This window comes from Chiloscyllium punctatum, chromosome 8, assembly GCF_047496795.1.
Source record: "Chiloscyllium punctatum isolate Juve2018m chromosome 8, sChiPun1.3, whole genome shotgun sequence".
Classification (NCBI taxonomy): domain Eukaryota; kingdom Metazoa; phylum Chordata; class Chondrichthyes; order Orectolobiformes; family Hemiscylliidae; genus Chiloscyllium; species Chiloscyllium punctatum.
Window position 1 is genome coordinate 50,949,289 of NC_092746.1, and position 24,188 is coordinate 50,973,476.

The following is a 24,188-nucleotide window of genomic DNA, read 5'->3' on the forward strand; positions in this document are numbered from 1 at the left end:
GCAACATTGAGTCTTGCATAAGCAATCTTTGAATGATATAATAGTTATGAATGCAATACCAATCAATTTGTTTGCAACTGTAGCTGAATAAAATGAGTTGCATGTCTTCAGATAGTAAATTGGTGTTAGGGATTTTATATATGTCAAATTTTAATTTAGTCTCAACTCAAATTTGCCCTTCTCAGCCAACCATCTAATAAGTAGGCATGCTAAGATGTTGCCATACCCTGAGTCCTCAATGTCCCACTGATCATATTGATGCCAGCTCACTCTCAGTGGGAGATCATTGGACTATTGAAGGCTTCTGTCCATTCTGAGGATCCTCAGACATCTGGGAATAGTTTTTAAAGGCTGTTTTTGAACCTTTCATTAGGACGTTGAGGCAGTCCAAAGGTCTCCCCATGTTTGAGCAGAGCTTACCTCTCTTAGTGGGGCTGCCAAATAGACATCGCTGCAGTCTTTTCCGTGTTTCTGTTCTACCCACCAGGACTGATTGTCCACTTTGTGGAAGTTCCTTATTGCCATTGCGCTATTAACTTAGGGGATCATGATCCAAAAATCATCTGAAAGCCTCAAAATGTTATAAGTGCAGTTGATTCTGGCCCATGTGACAGAGCACCAATAAAACAAACTCTTTTATTCCTATTCTTTTGCCTACATTCTAACCAGTTACTGATGCATGTCACAAGGTTACCTCCAATTCTGCGTGTTCACACTTTTGCTGTCATCAGCATTTTGTTAAGAATTTTCTACACGTACCTTTACTTGAAAAAGTATAGAAAATTATTCGAAAATCTAGAGTATTGTTAGGTAGCTAGCATTCAAAAACAGAAATTACTGGAGAAACTCAGCAGATCTGGCAGTATCTGTGGAAAGAAAACAGAGTTAACATTTCAAATCCAGTGACCCTTCTTCAGAGCTTTTCTGAATTTCTGTTTTTGTGTTTTCGACCATCAGCACATCTTTTGTTTTGTTTTAATTTTTAGCACTGTTGTCCTTTGACATCCACATTTCATTTCTTTCACATCTGACTGCTTCTTGCTCATGAGACAATGATATATATTTACAAACACTTTTATTTCTGATGGTCACAAATGTTTTTTGTTGAAGAAACAGATTATTTACACTGAGCTAAAGTACAAAAATATAATACAATTATTTTACATTATGAGGACCTGCTGAAAAACACTGAATACATATTACATCGTACACAAATCACACTCGATGGACAGAGTATTTACCATTTTTCAGTAAAATTTTCCAGTCACCCAAAGTTCTTTAAATATAGCTCTCATGGTATCTATTCAGGGGAAAAACTATTTCCTCACTCAATTCTTTCCCACAGATACCTGTTGGGTCTCTGCTGCTTTAACCATTAATGAATTTCCTTGCTTAGCTGGGAAGGTGAGTTGTCAGTGCCATAGTTGGAGAGTACATCTGCAGGATAGGGTTATATCTAGAATCATCACTCAAGAGCTGGATTTGGCCACTCCACACTGCCTGATTCAGTATTCTGGCACCGAGTTAGCAAACTTCACCCACATACGAGAAATCAAGCTAAAAACAAACATCTTTATTACGATTCTAAAATAACCTTTATGAATACTGTCACCTGATGCTCAATTGTTGCAACTGCTAGGGTGCCCACAGAAAACAATCTAGAGTAGTGTCTTTTTCAAGGGAGTTTTTATATTGGAATATTACATCTGAAAAACAGCACAGTGCCCTTTCATATGAACTTGTTGTTGCTTTTGCTCTAATCTTTTTTCTTCAAAGATCTGTTCTAATGTCAGTGCATTGTCTGTTCACGAGTGGCTTTGTTTCTGAACTGTCAAAGAAAATGATAGCTCATTTGACATTTGAGAAACAGGATGCTTGAAATTGAAAACTATGACTTTTGGAACAAAAGCTTTGGATTCTGATCATTTTTCTTTTGAAAATGTGATTTCAACACGACATTAGCATTATTTTGATGCTATGAAAATTTACCAGTATTTAGAATTTTATAGTCAGACTGCGAGTAATTGTTATGATTTCAAATCAGTCAATCTGAACAAAGGCACCAAAAGCGTTATTTTTGGTATGCTCATTATGTTCACACAACTGTAAACTGGTTAGAATTTTTCTCCAATATATTTTAACATTAATGCTGTCACTCATAAAAGCAAAACTTCCAGTGTCAGTCACAAAGTGATGGCTTAATATACACCCCTGTCCAATTTCACTTTCTACTGACATCAGCTTCCTCCTACCAGCTTAATGTGCAATGCTGAAAGCTAACTTAGCCCACTAAGTAACATATCATTTTCCACTTAAAGTTCTAATAATAACCTGAGCACAGGACAGCTAATGTAGCACATTTTATTTGTAGATAATTAAATATCCATAACAAAAGAGTTCTAACCAAGAAAAATGTGTGGCATTAGAAAGCAATTGTAAATCTGTTGTTCAGTGGGAACATGAGAAAATCTGAAATCACTGTTCCAATATATTCAGGCAATTGCAGCTATAACATTTAATGGAATTGAAATGTTAATTAATTTAATCTAATTGTGGCCCTAATTAAAGATAGATTAAAGAATTGCCTCAAAATTAGTCACATACAGCCACCAATAATAATTGTCAACACCTTAAGGTTTGGCAGGACATCATGCAATATCCATGGATTTAAGTATTTATATGTGTGGCATTTCAAGCAGAAATGCCTCTATCTAACCCCTACCAATAGCTTCCATGAGCGTCAACTCATTAGATAACTACTTGCCCCAGCAAGAGTTCTCCAAAAATATCTATAGGCGCTTTCTTCATTTACACAGAAACCATAGTACTTACAATGGTTAACTTAATGATAACATTTAATGAGGGGTAAAAATTAAGATAAAAATTGAATTGATTGGTGACAGGAATTTAAAATATTAAATAGACATTTAAAAGAATATTAAAAACTTTTAAAAATAACATTTGCTCAGTCAATTAATCATGTTCTCCCTACTTTCACCCACATTATTGTTACCTTTGTATCATATCCTTCTGTACAATCTTTAGCTTTTTGTAACAGCTGTTCATGTAAAATTATCCTGAAGCTATTTCATACATCTTAAAATGTGAAAAATTAGCATCTAAAAGTTCTTAGTCATATTAATGGGAATTAAACTCCTGTTTATTTTAGTAAAAAAATAAACAACTTCTTACTTAGTAACACTAATGAAATTGTAGGAATACACAACTTTGAAATGTCATTTCTAGGAATGTTTTTAGCAAGCAGATGTTAAATAAGACTGAAGCAAATATTCTTTTGTCTTCTATTAATAAATTTTACCCCCACTGATACCAATATTTTCCTTAAGAATTCTGAAAAGTATTAACTAGGTCTCACTAAAATATCAAAACTAGAATTTTCCTTCTGCATCAAAATGCACCACAGTGAGATAATTAATTTGTCTAGTTTACTTCAGCATCTATAAAGGTTTGAATTCCCTCTTTTAGTTTAGAAATATTACTGACTCATGTCTAATTCACTCGTAATGAATGATGCTGTAATGAACCTGAGAATGTAGGACTTTGAAGGATGCCAACATCACCGATTGGTTCAGAACAGGAAGGCCTTTCAGCCATTTGCCTTGTCTCAATCATGATTACTAAAACCATATACTAGCTGCTGACTACTCTCTGCATAAAAGGATTTTTTTGGCATCTGACCTAAATTTCACCTTTTCCAGAACACCTTTACTCCCACCCCCAATCACCCTGAAACTCACAAATCTTGGACAAAATACACCTTGCAGCCTTGTTTTTTGCTTAAAGGCTATTTGCAGGTTAATTGTGTTCCTGTGCACTGTGTATAAGGTCTAGATGGTCCACTTGGCCCATACAGATAGATTTTAGAAACTGGTGCTAATAATAAAATTTAATGAGAATTGAGGTGTACATTGGGAAAACGTGTGGAGGTCATCACTCCCAGGCACAGTTTTCTTTCTTTAAAAAAATGTACAGGTCTCAGTAATGTCTGAGGCCACTTCTAATACACCTCCCATTGCATGCTTGGAGTGCTACTTTCTAACATTTACTTCAATGTTAAAAAACCATTTAACCATGACACTAATAAACCATGCCAATAGTAAAGCTAAAAATAGATCATTGAAGCTGCATTTGTTGCAGCAGAAGAGAACAATCAATGCAGATCACTTTTTTCAAATACACTTCCATCAGTTACATTTTCAAGTATTCAAAGACTGATGAAAAATAAAACCATAAATTTTAGAAATTCACATGCTGCTCAACCAACATACAGAAGAGAAAAAGGTAGTTTAGAGATAGATTAGTATTCTAGGATGTGACTTTTCTTAATTTTAGAATGCAATTTTATTAGTGGATTGTTGCTGAAGGAGGGCAAGAAATGTTACTGTCTGAACTTGTAACGAAATCGCCCATTTTATCCCCTTTTGCACTGCAGCATTTTTAGGGAGGAAAATGCCGTAACATATATGTATTTCTGTTACAGTGAGATAAATAAACAGCAGCCTGTTTCAATTGCTGCTGTAATTATGCTGACATTTGTCTTTTCAAATTATGACAAATAGCTTAAACTTTGATATCTGGCAGCATGTTGCCTAATACTTTCACATAAAATATCCATATGAATTATTGAAAACATTTATTAATCCAATTAAAATAAACATGTAACAAATTGCACTAATGTATGGGACTGTGATGTGAATGCTTTAAGTAGTGTTAATTGAAGAAAGCAAACATTTGCAAATGGTCAAATATCCTAGATAGTGGATGATGAATGCCAAATGATATCTTGTGGTTTTCAACATCAGGTAATTCATTTGTTAAAGGAACTGAATCTTACAACCTGCTCTTGGCAAAATAACAGCAAACAGCTGAGAGCAGCCTTACGAATCTCAACAATCAAGCAGAAAATAACTTTAACTATTGTAATATATCATATGCAAAAGACTTCAGTTGTGAGAAACCATTCAAATCTGCAATTAGCAAAGGAACTCAACATACAAAGCAACAACAGGATAAATTAACAGTTTAAATCCTGCACAAACTGCAAGTATTCACAGCTGATGGGCTCTGTACAAAAGCCATTGTTTTTCAAAATTGCTGTTAATAATGCTGTTGACAGTGGGGCATTGAGTTGCCTAATGAGCTAAACATACCTAGTTAATCATTTGTACTATTCATATGTTCAGTCAATTATTTACAGTTTTGTAAATCTCACACTGAAAGTATTTCATGATTGTCTGAATTTTCAAACAGCAAAGGTAAACTGGTCAATAAGTATACAACAGACAATGGAGATTACCTAGGAAAAAAAGTAACACAGATGCACTTAAGGTCTACCTTCTAACTATCTTGAAAGTAATGTAAAAAAACAGATTCTGCTCTACAAGTTGCAGTTGGCTGGGTCTTTGGAATGGTACGAAGTGACGGACAGTCAATACAGTTGAATATTCCTGACCACATACAACATAAAATGCAACAGTCTCATTGGGGCAGCTCTGCAAGTCACTCAGAAACTCAATTTGTTAGGACTTGATTCCCAGCCCTATACCACTTACATCTGAGTTGAGTTTTACTTTTCAAATGTTCTCATTGCTTTAGTAATAATTGGATAGGACTGGTGAAAACACAAACACACAAATTCTTTAAATGACGATCTTCTGTCCACAGGCACTGTTTGTGTTTTTTTAGTCACTGTAAGATAAACTTCTTTAATAGAAGGTACAGTCCTTAGTTCTAGCACAGCAGAACAGAACAACTAAATTCCAACATAGCTGGAATCCATTTCTGTGTTTGATCCTTTCAAGTGTTGTCATTGGCATTTAGTTTTAGACAGGCAAAAGGTAGGAACGAAAGTTGGTAAGTATTAGTGCAGCCTCATCTCCAATCCAGAATGAAAAGAGGGATCTTTAATCAGTAGACTAGTCTGCTTTGAGCAATTTACCAATCTAATAGTCATCGTACATATTGAAGTCTGTGAAATAGGTATTGGAAAAGGACTTTGCATGAAGATGTGGATTGAAGTATTTATTTCGTTCCTCAAGGATTAAATTGTTTTTGTTGAAAGCCTGGAAAATAAAGTTATTACTTATTAATACATCTATAAATATTATATCATTTACTATATCAAACTTCCTGGGGTTTCAGCTTTAACTCTTGAAATGACTGCACTGTTCACAACCAGAAATTCAGTTTTCAATCTTGGTGCTGAAGCAGATCTGGAAGGCAAGTGGCTTTGCTCAAGGTATAAAGGCACATGAAATTTCGGGACCAGCCCTAACTATTTGTTCATGGCTAAAGTGATCCAACAAATGTATTGCTACCATAGAGTTGATCTTACACATACTAGACCGTAGACTCTTTCAAAATCCCTTTGTTTATGAACAATCTTATTGCCTGCATAATCCCTGCATCTCTTCTTCACTACCAACTGATTAATGCATTTTCCAATCAAAACTTTGAACAGTAATCTAGTAAAACAGATTGATATCTGTTTCAGGTATCTAAAAATAATTCTCTTCATTTCTCTAATAATTACAGGAAGAAGAATTTTCAACTTCAACCATCTGAGACATAATGTGGCAGAGTAGAGAGATCATTCATCATTTTAGAATTTGTCTGACTTTCAAGACATTCATTTCCATGGCATGTTAACATATACGCGAGATAACAGGAAGCTGATTGGTTCTGCCACATTACTATCCAGGTAGTGAAGTTAAAAATTACTGCCATGGTACTATAAAGAACTAATTTAGGCAGAAGTTGAATCAAGCTTCCTGTAATAGACATTATTAGAGTTTTCAGTGCTACTGTTAAGTTTTGCAAAACATTTCCAATCAAATGATTTTCTTATCAAGATGAAATGCATATTTTAGTTTTTAAAAAATCACCTCTTCTGCTTCATTGCTACCAATCTACAAGCATATGGCTTTAGTAATGTAGGTTGCAATTGGTATATGGTTTGTTAATTAGGAGAAAGACAAGCATTTTCCCATTTTGTTCATGGTGGTTTTCATGCTTAAGAATTTCTGATAAACCTACCTACTCCAGTAATTCTAATATTATTATGTTATTTTTTAACCTCATGTTAATGGAAAAATGTTGACATTAGCTGGTAAGTTTCACAGACTCTACTTTTTAGTAGAGTCCACTTGTCTACTTGCTAAATTATACTTCTTTAGTTATGTGACAATATGTATACTAGACAATAGTAATAAATTCAACTTATGTTTTAAAGTTATAATGTCCTACCTTAATGGCTTCCACCGAATCATATTTATCAAGTTTATTGACATGGTTTGTGATGCTCGTGTTGAGGGGAACTGCAGAAATTGGATGGATGACAGTGGCATCATGGGACTGCCGCTGATATCGCTGGCAATAGGTATATACAAGTAATGTTAAAAGACAGCCTAAGATAGAGCAGCTCAATCCCACTGCAATCATATGGAACATGTTGAATTCTGCAAAGAATTTCAGAAACAGGGAAATAAATACCCATTAAGTAAGTGTGAACTTAGTCAAGAATCTTCATCAAATGCAGGATTAGAGAATCAACACTTACCACCACATCTTCTGTCACCCAAGCTGGACTTAGCAATATGCACTTCTAAGGGAATAATTTTTTAAAAAAAGAAGTTTATGTTAATTAAAATGCTTACTGAAAATTTGAGTAAAGAAAATGTTTTGGAATATTGTCAACTCTCGTAAGTTTATTTAATTGAGCCATAGAATCATAAGACCTAAACCTTGATCTATGTCAACCCACTAATCCCAAACAGGCAGCTGGTGAAACATTGCTCTCAACATTCGAAATTGTAGTGTGGATATTTGGGCAACATCACCACTCCTGTTCATTCTCCAATGACACTTTTTAAAATGAAAGAATTTACTTAATGTAATGCCTTTCACAATCTTGGGGTGTTCTAGAATGGTTTACAGCCAATCAAATACTTCTAAACTGTAGCAATGTTGTAACTTGGGTAAACATGGCAACCAATTTGCTCACAGCAAAATACTTCAATCATCTGTGAGGCTGTGGCTTTAAGATAAGCTATTTTGTCCTTTTTTTGAAGAGAGGTTGTAAGGCAGAGGTGCTGAGCAGTTTACCAAAACCAATAGAATAAAGAGATTGTGAGGCCTTGGAATTTTGTTTAAGTTGCAACAATAGAAGCAGCCTGGATGGGTGTGGCCAGCTGTCACAGACCAGGATTTCTAGATTTTTCATAGTTTTTAGGCTTAGCTTTAAGCAACAGGTGCTGTTGTCTTGAAGAAATGGAAGCTATTTTCCCTCTCTTCATTACAGCCAAAAGCTGGAGGTTCTCTTCATAACCTGCTAGATTGCTGTTTTTTCTGAATTTGCCTTTTTGCCGAAGGGTGTGTTTATGGGATGTTACTATATTGGAACTGTTAATTAGTAATAGTTACTGTATCCCTTATTTTGTTACATTTTCCAGTAGAGTTAAGTTATCCTAAAGTCTCCTTTCTTTGGTCGCATTTTAACTGTAGTGTTTAAATAAACTATGTTTTGCTTAATGTCGAGTAATTTGACCAGTTGCAATGCATCTGAAACATGGCACGTCACATTTGCCTTTAAAATAAGAAAAACGTTAGGATCTAGGCTATTTCTTAAAATATTTGGAGGATGCTTGGTTTGGTCCATAACACATCAATGAGATTGTGACAACATGATTTTAATTTTATAGATGTTGGTTATGGCACAACTATTGGCCCATGCAAACTTTGGGGAAAAAAAGTCTTGTTTGAATACTGCTAAAGTAGGAATGACAGAGGTTACTATTAGTAGATTCACAATAATCTTTGTTACAGTTATTCGTTAAAGCTCAGACAAGGAAGTTGAGTTACCCTTGGAAACTAACAGACCCAAGGCTGGAGGTTGAGATAATAGTGAGCCAACATGGGGTTCAGACTTATGAATGTGGTGCTGGAAAGTTCTCAGATAGCAAAGATAAGCGTTTTCCTTACATATGCTCACATAAAATATTTTTTTGCTTAAACCATGCAGATCCCAGGGTGATTATTTTCACAACACTGCATTGGGATCTTTTACATCTTGAGGTCTAAATATGAGGACATTAGGAGAGAACAAATTTGGGCTTGGCTGTGGTAGGCTGCTCAAACAATCTGGTGGCAGTGCTAACTGAGAAGGTGCACACATTAACAGTAGTCATTTAGATGTGGTTTGCGAATATAACATCATATCCCAACAAGAAATGAACACAGTTGAGAAGTGGGCAAATCAGTGGTAAAGCTGCCAAGAAAATAAAACTAGACCAGGAACCTAACATTAAGTAAACTTTATTTTATGGTTTTCATTCTCTAATACACATTTACTAATAATTTGTTTTTGTTTTTAAAGAGTTGCACCAGAAAAAAAAGTATAACTAGCAATGCATATCCTTCTTTGCAGAATGGGTGTTCCATGACTGTATGAAACTTGATTTATTTTGTCATCATGAATTAATTTGTTGGTATGTGGTTACAAATAAAGATTACTAAGTACAGCGGAGTTATGAGTTGTAATTCACTGAAATAGCAAAACAATTGTTCATAACCAGGTTGGTTGAATCAACGTTTGCCAAGTTACAATTAACCTGAGCCAAGAAAAGATATATTTACACTAGAAATGTATTTGTGTAGGGTTTGAACTGATGTGGATTACACTGCAGTCACTTGAGAGTATTGAGTTTAATGATCAGCAGCATTACTTTGTAGTTAATTCAACATTAACAGAGACATGAAAATGAAAAATTCTCGAAATCACAGCGGGTCACAGAGCTCTGATGAAGAGTCAGCTAGATTTGAACTATTAGTTAGCTCTGACAAGTGGTGTTCCACAAGGCTCAGTGTTAGGACCACAACTTTTCACTTTATACATTAATGATCGAAATTAATGTATTAATACATTAATGAAAAAACTGAGGGCATTCTGGCTAAGTTTGCAGACAATACAAAGATAGATAGAGGGAGAGGAAGTATTGAGGAGGTGGGGAGGCTGCAGAAGGATTTGGATAGGTTAGGAGAATGGGCAAAGAAGTGGAAGATGGAGTACAATGTGGGAAAGTGTGAGGTCGTGCCCTTTGGTAAGAAGAATAGCAGCATGATCTATTTTCTAAAAGGGGAGAAAATCCAGAAGTCTGAAGTGCAAAGAGACTTGGGAGTTTTAGTCCAGCACTCTCTCTGGATAAGCTTGCAGGTTGAGTCAGTAGTTAGGAAGGCAAATGCAATGATGGCATTTACTTTGAGAGGACTTGAATATAAAAGCAGGAATGTACTTTTGGAGCTCTATAAGGTTCTGGCAAGACCACATTTAGAGTATTTGTGCACAATTTTGAGCCCCATATCTCAGGAAGGATGTATTGGCCCTACAATGGGTTCAGAGGAGGTTCACAAGAATGGTCTCAGGAATGAAACGCTTAACATATTAGGCACATTTGAGGACTCTGCGTATATACTTGGTGGAGTTTAGCAGAATGAGGGGGGATTTAATTGAAACTTACAGAATACTGAATGGCCCAGACAGAGTGGATGTTGGGAAGATATTTCCATTGGTAAGACAGACGAGTACCCAAGGGCACAGTGTTAGAGTAAAGAGAAGACCTCATAGAACTGAGATAATGAGTAACTTCTGTCAGAGTGGTGAATCTATGGAATTCATTGTCACAGAAGGTTGTGGAGGCTAGGTCATTGAGTATATTTAAGACTAAGATAGATTGGTTCTTGAGTATCAATGGGATCAAGGGTTACAGGGATAAAGTGGGAGAATGCTGTTGAGAAACTTATTGGCCATGACTGAATGGCAGAGCAAACTCAATGGGCTGAATGGCCTAATTTCTTCACCTATGTCTTATGGTCTCTCTCCAAGGGTGCTGCCTGACCCACTGTGATTTCCAGCATTTTGTTTTCAGTACAGATTTCAGCATCTCCAGTAATTTGTTCCAATATTAATGAGATATCTCTACTCTGCTAGTGTTCTTATTTGCACTTGTGTGGATAGATTGCCAGATTTAACTGAAGATGATATTATTGTATGTAGATAAATGGAACAGGTAATTGGATGCCTGATGCTGTTTCCTCTTTCTGTGTAGCTGCAGTATTTTTCTTGTTTCTTCATTCTTCCTTTACATTGTCCTGTGGATTTCAAATTAAATGCCATCTACTAGTTTAAGTAAAATATAAAAAAAAATTCTTGGTTTCCATATTGGCTAATGAAGAACCACTTCAATCCTTGTATCTGTAAATCCCGATTTCTGTATTCCAAAACTTTGTCTGTCTGCAGTAAAATTACCCACACAACAAAATGTGTATTTGTGCATACCACGTGATCGTTTGCTAGTAGTACACTACACAGGTAAGCATTTCTGAACTCTGCTCTTAAAGTAACCACAAATTACTTTAGTAGGAAGTCGAAATTTCTTGTCCACATTTCTTGTCTGAAGTGATACCCAGCTATTTCTCAACTTCTCTCCACCATATCATGGCTATAATCAAGAATTCAGCACCATAGTAGCAGCAGATGGGTGGGTCTTAGGAGAAGGCTTTGCTGTGGACCAGTATTATTCTTTAGTCGGATTTGGTTAAATACCAAATTTTAACAACTTTCTTTTTTTAAAAATTGTTTTCAGAGTGGAGTAAAGAGCAAGAGCATTAAATGCCAAACTTAGTTCATTGAAAAAGTGTTTTGGGTAATTCATTGTCAGGATATTTGTGTCACTGACCTTTCATGCCCATCCCTAGTTCTCTTGAGAAGATGGTGGTGGTGTTCCCGCTCAGTGAACATTTCAGCATGAGATAATGATACCTTCAGGCATTGGTTGGCAAGGAATAAAAACAGATCATGCTAGAAATACTGCTCAAGACAGGCAGTAACCGTGGAGAGAATCAGAGTTATCATTATCAACGCTGACTTGACCAGAGTTCATGGATTAACACTGACCTGAAACATTATGTTCGCTCTCTTTGTAAACTCTCTCTTTGCTCCTCTCTTTTGCACTTTCCCTCTGAATTTTCTCCATTCAGTCTGGTTTGCATTTTTACTACAGCCTCCTGTTAGTACAATGCTTTTATGCTCCCACCTTAGTCACAGTCCTAACTCTGGCTTTGCTTGCTTTATGTTTTTCTTATTCTGAATATACCTTGACTGTGTCTGTATCTGAACCATCTTCACTTCTTTATGATACTTTGTGACCAATGTTCTTGATATGTTCCCCAGCAGCTGCTTCATTCATTTGACCTATCCCATCAGCCAGAATTTCCGGAGAGAAATAAATCAAAACTCGGTGAAAAGTTCTTCACGCCTGACTGAGTTTCAGTACTTGTTGATAAAATGTTAATTTTCTCTCAGACTGTCTTTGTTTATCTCACGTTGGTTTTCACGAGCTTGTCTCAATCTGGTCAGGTTGACGCTGCGACCATTTGAAGTCAGTATTCTTTCATTTCAAAAATCCTTTTCAGTCCAGTGAAATCTCAGATAATCCAGTCAGATAACAGGAGTTTAAAATTGATTTTTTTACCACTATTGTGCCAATATGGAATACATAAACTTGACTAAGACTTCTGATTCAAAACAGACCACCTGAGTTCAGCACACATAAGAGTTAATTGTGTATTCTGATCTGATACATTAACACAAATTTTTCGACCAATTTGCACATAATCTTTCTAACCATTTGGTCAAAACCATTTGAAGCTTCAGTGTTAATACCCAATGCATGTTTCAAGTTATCAACATAGAATTTGAATATTACCTCTGTAATGTCAGCTAACAATCTAGTGCAGAACTGTGGTAGGGTTGCATTGTTGGAGTTGATATCATTCGTAATACTAATATGCTGCCTGAAGGTTCAGACTAATAAGCAATTGGATTGTATAGTGTAATTTGAACTGTAGGATATTTTCACCAGACAAACACTATTGATTGTGTCTCTTTGGAGCTTTGTATAGTACTGAAAGAGTAATTCAAAGGCCTGGACTAATGATCACCAGACTATCAGCCTACATCAGCAAAGGGTCCAGACAAAATCAATACAATTAGACCTAAGAAACAAGAGGACTGTCATTACATACCAACTACTAGAAAAGATACAGAGGAGCAAATGTTATGGAAATTAGAATGCAAAAACTAAGCCTTGCATTTTCAATCTCATGTGAGGAGATTACAGCCAGGGAAAGTTCAGCATTGAAAACCAAATTCCTGAAAAAAACTTCCCCTGATGTTCAGGTTTTCATTTCATGATTTTAGGTGTGAATGGAAGTGAATTGGGTTCTGAAAATTAATCAGAATATTTGCTGGTTGCGTATTCTGAAGTAGTACACAGACTTTGGTGTAAAGGAAAATTGAGTGAGTATAAATGCGAAGGAGGAGATGGTCTGTTTTGTATACTAGCCAAAGCTGAATTTCACCTCTCAAAGTTTAGACAGTTCAGAATGATACCATCATTCAACATTAACAGAGAAGGCATCACAAAATATTTATGAGCTGTGTCTGCAGTAAACCCTAATCAGTTCTATTCAATGAGAATACATACCAGGAATGAAGTTGTTATCAAAGACACAGGTTCGGCTCTCACTGCTATTCTCAGAGCACTGGTAACCAACAGGAAATAAGATTTTACAGTGACGAGTGCGATGCTGTGAACCTGAGACCTCACATTCTGACCACATGGACCACTCTGACCAATTATCTGTATTAAAAAATAAAAATTGTCAGCACTCTCTCAGGATGAACACAATGTCTTCAAAAGTACAATAATTAATCATAATTTGAGTACTGAAGTTGTGAAACCTTTGTCTTCAAGCATCTTCAGGTATCCCGCCTTTTTATGACTGAACAAAGTGGAAAAGACTTAAGATAGGTTTAGGGTTATGCTTTCACAAGCAAGAATAGGAATTGAAATAATACAGATGAATGTATGAATTAGGAGCAGTAATAAGTCAATCAGCAGCTCAAAGCCTACTCCGCCATTCACTATGATCATGGTTGATCCGACAACTCCATATTCCTGCTTAAACACCTTAATGTTTCAATCAAAGCAGTAATTGCTGACGAAAATCAACAGGTCTGGCAGCATCAGTGGTAACAGAAACAAAATTAATGTTCCACTGCCAGTGACCCTTCTTCACAAACTTAATATTTTGCCCACTTAAAAAGAATCTATTTACTTCTAACTTAAAAAATATTCAAAGACTTGGCTTCCATATTTTTGAATCTGCTTTTTTAAGGAAAAGAACTCCAAATTACAATATTGTAAAAGATGATCCCTTTAAAGATCGCTGGACATGATTAAACACAGTCATCATGGTTTCATGAAGAGGAAATCTTGCCTGACAAATTTATTAGAGTTCTTTGAGATGGTAACAAGCTGGCTAAAGAGATGCAGTGGATGTAATACATTTGGATTTTCAGAAGTGTTTGATAAGATATCATACATTAGGCTGCTTAATAACAGCCATGGTGTTGGAGGTAGTATATTAATATGAATAGAGGATTGACTAATGAACAGAAGACAGAGAGTTAGGATAACGGGATGCATTTTCAGAATGGCGAGCCTTGACTAGTCAAATTCCACAAGGATCAGTGCTGGTACTAGAATTATTTACAATATATATTAATGATTTGAATGAGGAGATTGAATATGCTATAGCCCAGTTTTCAGATGACATAAAAACAGGTGTGAAGGCAAGTGGTGAGGTTGACACAAAGAGGTTGCAGAAAGATACGGGTTAAATCAGTAGGCAAAAGTTTATCAGATTAAATATAACATAGGAAAATGTGAAGTTATGCATTTTGGCAGGAAGAATAGGAGCTGAAGACAACTTAAGTGGAGAAAGACTGCAGAAAGCTACAAAACAAAGGGATATGAGATTCCTCTTGCATGAATCACAAGAATCCAGCATCCAAGTTGAACAGGCAATACAAAAGGGAAATGGAATGTTGGCTTTTATTACAAAGGGAATGGAGAATTAAAGTAGGGATGTTTTCCTAAAACTAAACAAAGCACCAGTCAGGCCACAGCTAGAATACTGTGAGCAGTTTTTAAGGAAAAATATACTGGCATTGGAGGGAGTCCAGCAAAGGAGTACACAGTTAATAGTAGGTAAATGAGGAGAAGTTGAGGAGTTTGGCCTGTACTATGAAATACATAATATGATAACTTATATAGATACATTATGATTCAATTTTATTCTTTCTGCCAATCTAGACTGTTTCGTTTTTTTCCCACATTCTACTCTACTTTCCAGTTATTTGTCCACTCACTTAACCAATCTACAAAGGAACCTTGATTATCCGGCATTCGATTATCCAAATTTCGGATCATCCAGCAAAATCTCAAGGTCCCGATGCTTGGCTAAACTATGTTATCCGGCATTTGATTATCTGAACGAAATACTCCCCGCCCGTGTCCTTCAGGTAATCGAGGTTCCTCTGTATATCCTTATGTCCTCCTCACAAATCACCTGCCTATCTATCTTTGTGTCATCAGCAAATTTACCAATTTAGGATAGGACCCTATCCTAAGGGATGTGACCACTTCCTGGATTAAAGTGTTCAGATAGCTCTCCTCCCTTCCCTGATGTACTGCAGTGTCGATAGTTCAGCCTCCAATCAAAATCTGAGCCAAAGCTGATTGAGCTGCAGATACTGCAAATGTGTTTGTCCTCGGTCACACCGCCTTCCAGGAGATCCCACATGTTTTAGAGGAATGATACATCTCCTATCCTTTTGTTTTTGTTATATTTTAATTAACTAATTATCTCATTCAATTAGATAATTCACTTTTTCTACATTTTGTGAATCTTAGTGGCAGTTTCTGCAGTATTTTAAACCTTAGGAATAGACTAGGCCTTAACTATATACTGACCAACCAGCTAGCTTCTTCCATTTAGTAGCATAAGAGCCAATTCCTACAGGAAGAAAAGGTTAAAGAAAAGATTATCTCCTTCCCCTAACTTGCTTACTCACAAAGTTCTCAGTAAGTCACACTCAGTGCTAAGTTGCACTGAGATGCCTCTGTTTATTTACACCAAATCCCAGGTACAAAGAAAACAGTTTAAGGTGGTTTCTTGAATTTTCTCAAGTAAAGAACTTGCGTGCACATGCGTAACTCTGATTCCATTGAGAATTTAAATGTTAAATTACAGTTAATATTAAATATGAAATATAAACAGAATTAGATTTTTAGAAAAAACAAAGAAACCCTCGTCACCCAACTCAGTCCTCTATTCAACACATCTCTAGCAGTGAATTCACTACTCTAATTTGATCACTTCAGTCAAATTGACCAGCTACAGGTTTCCACTCTCCTTCCTAGTTGCTTGCTTCCTAACTGAAACTAATTTAAGTCATGCCAACTAATGTCCTATTTATATTCTGGTCAATTTGAGAGTCATCAGGCTAAGTACTATAACTAGAATACTATCTTACATTTTCTAGTCATTATAATTCAATACTATTCTTACTATAGCAAACACTGTGACCAAGTAATGTACTTAATGATCTGTCATTATGTTTTTAAAACCAATGACATATCAACAATTATAAAGAATTATGAATCTGGTTAGTTTTAGCCGATGATTAAGCAGATTTAAAAAAGCTGCTGTTAGAAGGTTTTTCACTGGTATTGAAAATTAACACTTAACAAGAATATAATTTAGTATTCCTCCTCGCTACAGGAGAAACACAGAAATAAGCAAGCTATGAGCTAAACTTGCCCAAGAAATTTGCTAGGAGCACCTTTTTTTTGCAAATGAATTAAGAGGAAATAAATGCAATCACTTGACAAGGGAATTTTAGTTCTAAACTGAGCGCTTAATGTATGCATTTATTTCTGTTAAAGTCCAAATTCTGTCCTCCATACCTGGACAGGCTTGTGTGTTGCACAATGCTTCTTCAGTATGAAGACCCAGACAGATGTCTCCTCCATAGGCAGGTGGAGGATTGTTGCAGGAGCGTGTCCTCATGTAATGTCCACCCCCACATGTGACTGAGCATTTCGACCAGGAAGACCAACAGGACCAACCACCATCCTCTAAAAAGGAGAACAGATAATAACTTACCAGGCCTTTTTCAAAAGGTTTCTGGTGCATTGATTTTACATATCCAGCTGGGTTAATGCTTTTTCTAATCTTCAATTCACAAGCAAAATATTCAAAAGCTCAAAACGAAGTTATCTGGTTGGTGCAATTTACATATATAGTTAATTCATTCACAGTTATTTTACTCAATCCTAACTGTCCTTGAGGAAATGATGATGAGCCACCTTCCTGAATGCAACTGAACAGCTTGCCAGCTTATTTCAGTGACCAGTTAAGAGTCAATAACATTACTGTGGTCTAAAATCCTATAAACAGGTCAGGAAAGCAGACTTCCCTCAAGGATATTAGTGAACCAATTAGATTTTTACGATGATCCAGTAGCATTATGATCAACATTCCTGTTACTAAATTTTTATCCTAGACTTTATTTAATTAATTTAAATTCTTCAGCTGTCTTAGTGGGATTTGAACTTTGTCTCAGAATATTTGCCCAGACCTTTTGATTACCAGCCCAGTAACATCACTGCTATAATGCTATACCTACTTGCCCACATTTAACCTAACTTAAATTAGTTTGCCACTTTAAAAAGATATTTTTAACCCTAACCAAAGCATGTGTCCCTAAAAGGACTATTATTATATTATGGAGAAGTTCTGCTGCTAGCACTGGGCTAATACTGCTTGTAATATAAATGCAGCAGATCTAATGTCTTCCAACACATGGCAAATCAATTCTGAAGTGGTATCACCATTTGCTACAGAAGCAAATGTTAAATGACGACAGGAAACCATCACAGGCTATCAAAAAGGAAACAAACCTGGAGGCCTAAATTTCTCAGGTGTCTTTACACACCTGTAGTACCTGCAAAGATCTTTCTCCAACATAGGAGTTAGTTAATTCAGCTAGGTGGATGGCTGGATTGTGATGCAGAGAAAAAGCCAACTGTGTAAGTTCAGTTTCCACACCAGCTGAGATTAGCAAAAAGGACTCTTCTTCTCAATCTCTCCCCTCACGTTCAGGTTAAAACCACTATCAGTCATCCCTCTCTAATGAAAGAGCAGCTCCATGATCTAGTAAGACTATGGTAACTTTACTTTGCCAACATCACAAGGGTTCAGTTCCTCAAAAAAAAATCTAAAATCACAACTACACAAACACAAGTCTAAGTTACTTTAAATCTGTGATTACAGCATCTGAAAAACCATACGCCATGAGTACTCTGAAATCCATTCCACAATGGAAACAGGGCAAAACACAATGTTCCGGCAGTTTAGCACATGGTAGAAGGAACTCCATGATATAAACAAAGCATAATGTGCTCTTTTATTATAAGCAGGCATTCAGGGAGGCAGGCAAGGGTTACACCACAACAACAAAAATTTAAAAGCAGCCAAAATGCTCAACAAAGGATGAGAATTGGAAAGATAAAAGCATCTTATAAAGTGGGAGAGAGATGTTTTGTTAGTCTCAGCAAATCTGGAAAATGACTCATTCTTTCTGGTGGACATGTAGAAACTTTCCAAAAATAAATTGTTATAATTGGTTCATCCCGAATACCAAAATAATTGGCATCTAAACAAAGCACCCATCTGTACGCATATGTAAATCAGATACCCTACATTGAATCCTTCCTTACCAATCTATGATGCAATGTCAGATTACACACTATTCATTCTGAAGACTTTTTATTTCCTCAAACATTAACCACCCTCACCAACTTTGAAGCTATGACACAAAATCGTTCAATTTTTTTCCCCTTAAGTTGCTGATAAATTTTCAATTATTCATATAGACTTGGAGCTGATTTCTAAGTTTATTTTTTGATATTTCCTGGTAGATTCAGAATAGTTTGACTCTACAGAATAAATAAAACAGCAATATAAACAAAAACTGAGGACTAAGTGACATCTGGGAGCCAGTTTACTCAAACTTTAATGTAACTTGTGTTGATCGAAGAAATCGTGCTAAACATGCACAACCCCGAAGGTCACCCGATGATAGACCTCAGGATTATAGATCATGTCAGTCTGAAGTTAAACTTCAGATTACAATTAATTGTGTTCCATTCTGTTTCAGTGTCTTACTATTAAAAAAAATGTTTGGGGACTAAGTTCCAAAACACAAACAGAAATTGCTGGGAAAACTCAGGTCTGGCAGCATCTGTGAACACAAAGCAGAGTTAACATAACCAGTAACCCTTCCTCAGAACTGACTGTCGTAAGGAAAAGGTTGATTAGATTCCCTATAGTGTGGAAACAGGCCATTCGGCCCAACAAGTCCACACCAACACTCTAAATAATAACCCATCCCCCTAACCCGTTACCTTACATTTACCCTGGATTAATAGACCTAACACTATGGGCACTTCACCTGATCTGCACATCTTTGGACTGGGGGAGGAAACTGGAGTACCCAGAGTAAACCCATACAGACACAGGGAGAATGTGCCCAGGGCAGGAATTGAACCCAGGTCCCTGGTGCTGTGAGGTAGCAATGCTAACCCCTTAAACCACTGAAAGGGGAAGAAGGGAAGAATAAATGATGGGTGGAAATGGAGACCAGGGAGCAACAAAGAGAGAACAAAAGTTGGGCAGACCAAAGGAATAGATAAAGTCCATCTGGGAGAAAGAATAGCTGCTAATTGGGACCAATAGTGTCTGACAATGGGTTGGTTGTGGTAGCAGCCCAAATGATGACAAGGCCTGGTGTGTGGGTTGGAGTAAGGTCATGGGAGAAGGTGGTAAGGCCCTAACATTATTGAACTCTATATTGAGTCCTGAAGGCTGCAGGAAATGAGATGGAAAGTGGAAAATGAGATTCTGTTCTTCCAGCAACCGCTGGACAAAATAGCAAGCCTGAGACAGAAATGTTGGCCGGGGAACACAATGGTGTATAGAAGTTATTTCTGCAGACAGAACATAGCTGTTCTGTAAAGTGGTCATCCAGTCAATGTTTCATTCCCCAGTATAGAATAGACCACATTATGAGCAGCGAATATTGTTGACTAGATTGAGTGAAATGCAGGTAAGTTGCTCCTTCACCTAGAAGATGTATCTATGGCCTTGAATAGTGAGGAGGGAGAAAGTAAACAGGCAGGTGTTGTACTGACTGCGATTTCAAGAGAAGGCACTGTGGGAGTGTGGGGAGATATTGGAAATTGAGAAGGAATGGAGCAAGGTGTCCCAGAGGGAATGGCCCTGAAGAATGCTGACGAGGCAGGAGATGGAAACATGTGTCTGGTGGTGGCATTCCGCTGGACATATTGGAAATGGTAGTTAATGATCCTTTGGTTGTGGATGCTGGTGGGGTCGTAAGCGAGGAACAGGGGACCCTATCATTGTTGTGGGAGGGAAGAGAAGGGGTGAGGGCTGAAGTGGATGAGATGGGTTGACATGCCTGAGGGCCCTATCAAGCATGGTGGTGGGGAATATTTGGTTGAGGAAGATGCTGAACATATCAGACGGTCCTTTGCAGAAACTGGCATCATCGGAACAGATGCGATGGAGGTGGAGGAATTGGGAAAATGGAATGGACTCTTCACACGAAGCAGGATGTGAGGATATTTAGTCCAGGTAACTGAGGGAGTCAGTGGGTTTGTAGTGGATATTGATGGCCATCCTATCCCCAGAAGCAGAAACAGAGACCACCTTATTACACACTGTTTGAAATTTGTCACTGGCGAACATACTGTAATGATAAATTTCTTTTATAAATAGGCTTAATTGATTAGGCACACATTCTTGAATTTTAGGTAAGACTTTAAAATTATCTAATGGACTATTTTAACATGAGGGAGATCAGGAGTCTCAATCATCAATCAAACTATTAACAAATAAGTAATTTCCTCTCTTACATAAAGTATTTTATAAAATTGGGTACGATAGTTTCCTTTTAATTGTTTTTATAGAAGATTGGTCACCAAACAGCTGCCTTTGAAACTTGTTGAAGTGACCAGTACGGAAATAGCTCCACAGAGGCCAGTATCCTGTCACCAAGTCACCCTTTATTTACATGTGCGGAGTCCTTGGCACTGATCCAGCTCCCTCACAGCCAGGTCTACTGGTGAGCAGCCATCCTGACACTCTTGTTTATATCCGTCAGCCAGGACTACCTGATTGGATAAAAGTAACAGCCCCAATCGGGGGCATTTTAGCATCAGGTCAGGCTACTCCAACTCTGCCTCTAATACGGGCAGTGTGTAACACACAGTAGCTTGTCTCTTGCGCCCAAAGCATCTCGGAAGGAAGTCATTCCCTAGCTTGGGCAGCAAAGGCGTTGGAGTGGCAATATCCAAAGTGTCCACCAGAGATTCTGAGGAACCTTCATTGGTGAAGGAGAGGGAGAACCCAGGGTTCCAGAACAGTCAGAAAGGTGTTGAGGAGCTGGGCACATTTTGCTCCCATACTATTTGTGGGATTGCAGCTTCCATGTGGTTCATGTGCTTGTTCAGGACCTTTGCACCCACCCAAACATCATACATTAGTGGACCTGACCTCACGTTGGCCATGCCTCCTACTCATGCAAGGCCATTCCCATAATACCTATACCAAACGTCAATCCTTAAGTAAGTTGTCTCCGACTTAGCGGAATCTTGTGTTCAGCACTGGCATTCCTGATGCTAAAACATCCTCCCTCCTCCTCACCTAGGTCTGGGAAGATCAGATTTAACCTCGTGTAGAGTCTTCTTCCCATTAGCAACTCCGCTGAACATATCCCTCTAGTTGCAATGAGGGGTGGTCCTATAATCAAATAGGACATAGGGTAGTTTTGTATCTACTGAAGCTGTAGGCTATTTCTTTAAGCCTGCCTTCAAAGTTTGGATTGCTCTTTCTGCAAGAACATTGGATGATGGATGGTATAGAGCCATCCTTTAGCTGCCCACAGCTGAATTTGCTCTGAAGCTAAGGGCAGCACTGCCTTCTCCTCTTTAAGTAGACCTAGCGGGGGTTTATGGTCTGTTATTATTCCCAATTTATGTCCACAAAGGTATTGGTGGAACTTCCTGATTCCAAATATGATTGCCAAACCTTCGTTCTCTATCCAGGCGTATTTACACTCTGCATCAATCAAAATCCTGGATGCATATGCTATTGGACATTCTTCTCCATTAGGCCACCTATGAGCTAATGCCACAGGGTATTAGTCGCATAATGCTGTACGGGGATGTATCACTTGGGATTCTAGTGTGCCAACAGCTTAGAGGATGATAACTGTTCCTTCACTTCCCTGAAGACTATGGCTTGGCCATGCAACCAATTCCAAGGCTTACACTTTTTTGAGAGATGATGCGAAGATGCCAGGATGGAGGCCGGGATATCTATGAACTTTCTGTAATAATTTACCAGCCCAAGGAAAGACCAAAGCTCCAATACTAACTGAGAGCCGAGGCACCTTTGATCACCCTCATTTTACCTTCCAAATGGTGTGACCAGGTCTTGTTGATTCTACAGCACAAGTAGGTCACTTGGGATGTCTGGAACACCAGTTTTTTCCTTCCAAGACATACACCTACTTGAGGCAAACATCCAAGGACTATGTCCAAGTTCTCTAAGTGTTCCTTATTGATCTTTCCTGTTATTAACCTGTCATTTAAATAAGTGGTAACATGTGGCAGAACTTGTAAAATATTCTCCATCGTCTGCTGAAAAATTGCACAGGCCAGTTTTTAGTGCCTGTCTGAAGTCCAGCTGGGCTTCAAGTAGTAGGTGCTTTTGCATGGTTACATCATTAATCCTACGTATCAAATGGTCTCACAGTGTCTCAAGGCTAAATCAAAGTTACATGCCTCTGCCAGTCACTTTAATCTAGTCAAACATCTCCTGTTTCTCGAGTTACTGAGTAAAACCGATACCATCTCAGAATTAGAAGAGAATGTTCCTTTTCTTAATCCAATAACTCTTGAAAGGTTTTAGTATCTGGTGCTTCCGGGAAAGTTAGGCTCCCAATAACCAAAAAAGCTGCAGGTCCACAAACTGGAGAATTACTTGTTACTTTTCATCTGCCCTAATGTCATTTGCCTAGAAAGTATAACTTATTTTTTCCACATATTGGCCCCAATCTTCAATAGCAGGATCAAATGAGTTAAACTTCCCAAATAATTGCATAGTGCCAGAAAATGTTGCCTCAACTCAGGGACATCTGTTATGAGCGATTTTCTTCAGCAGCATGTTTTGCTCTTGTCACTACTGAAATAATTCCACAGAGGCAAGTACCCTGTCACCAGTCACCATTTATTTACACATGGAAAGTCTTTGACACTGACCCAGCTCCCTCAGAACCAGCTCTCAGAGTGAACAGAACCTCTAACATTCCTGTTATATCTGTCAGCTAGAGCTACCTGATTGGATCAGATTAACAGACTCAATCAAGGAGCTCATATTCTATGAAGTCCACCTGGCTGACTTCATTACAGCCACTATACAGACAAATACAAGAATACCAAATTTCAAAGGATGTACATTCTTCACTACACATCCCGATCATAGCAAACATTTTTCATGCAAATGCTTCTTTTGAAATCTAGCATTCTTGAGTCTGTCCTAATGAGTGCACAATGAAAAGCTTTGTGCTATACTCAAGTTCTGTGCTATCAAATGACAATTTAAATGAAAGTATCTAATATATTTTATTCATCTAAGCTATTAAATATAATGAGAGAAATATTTTAAAAGCTGTTGTACCTTCTACAGCGGGTATTTCAATGGCCCAAAGCCACATGCCGTTTAAGGTTATTAATCAGTTTAGCAATATGTAATAAACAATTCGTGCTGATCATAAGTCTATTTCGTATAATGTAAACAATCATAGGTCAACTGACTGTGTTGTAGGCCAGAGTCCTGAGTTTGTATCCTGGCTTGATTTCCTTAACTCCTCACCTTCTAAAATGGATAAATGTGAATTCTGTCAGAGGAGACTTTATAAGGAACATGAACATGACACTGCCACAAGTAATGGGTACTCATGTTGTCAGAAATAGAATTAAAGATCAACATTCATTAATACTAAAATCTGTTTCCTCACTTTCCCTCCTCTTCTCTTTATTTATAATGTGTAAGAAAGAAGCATCCTTATATGCATAAGACCAGATATGTTCCGTTTAATTACCAACAACAACTGT

General features: G+C 37.4%; 1 protein-coding gene across 2 annotated transcripts in view; it reads right to left on the reverse strand.

Moving 5' to 3' along the window:
- Positions 1–1,064: 1,064 nt before the first annotated feature.
- The window catches only part of sema5a (sema domain, seven thrombospondin repeats (type 1 and type 1-like), transmembrane domain (TM) and short cytoplasmic domain, (semaphorin) 5A), a 209,607-nt gene continuing 186,483 nt past the window's right edge, over positions 1,065–24,188 (reverse strand). The window contains exons 18-22 of one of the 2 annotated variants that reach the window (XM_072575518.1): positions 16,893–17,063; positions 13,563–13,718; positions 7,580–7,621; positions 7,267–7,478; positions 1,065–6,083 (exon numbers count right to left, since the gene is read on the reverse strand). In XM_072575518.1, the coding sequence (XP_072431619.1) occupies positions 5,964–6,083; positions 7,267–7,478; positions 7,580–7,621; positions 13,563–13,718; positions 16,893–17,063 (701 nt within the window). In that variant the 3' untranslated portion in view covers positions 1,065–5,963. Of the gene's footprint in view, positions 6,084–7,266; positions 7,479–7,579; positions 7,625–13,562; positions 13,719–16,892; positions 17,064–24,188 lie in introns of both variants that reach the window. The other variant, XM_072575517.1, reaches the window with a different exon arrangement.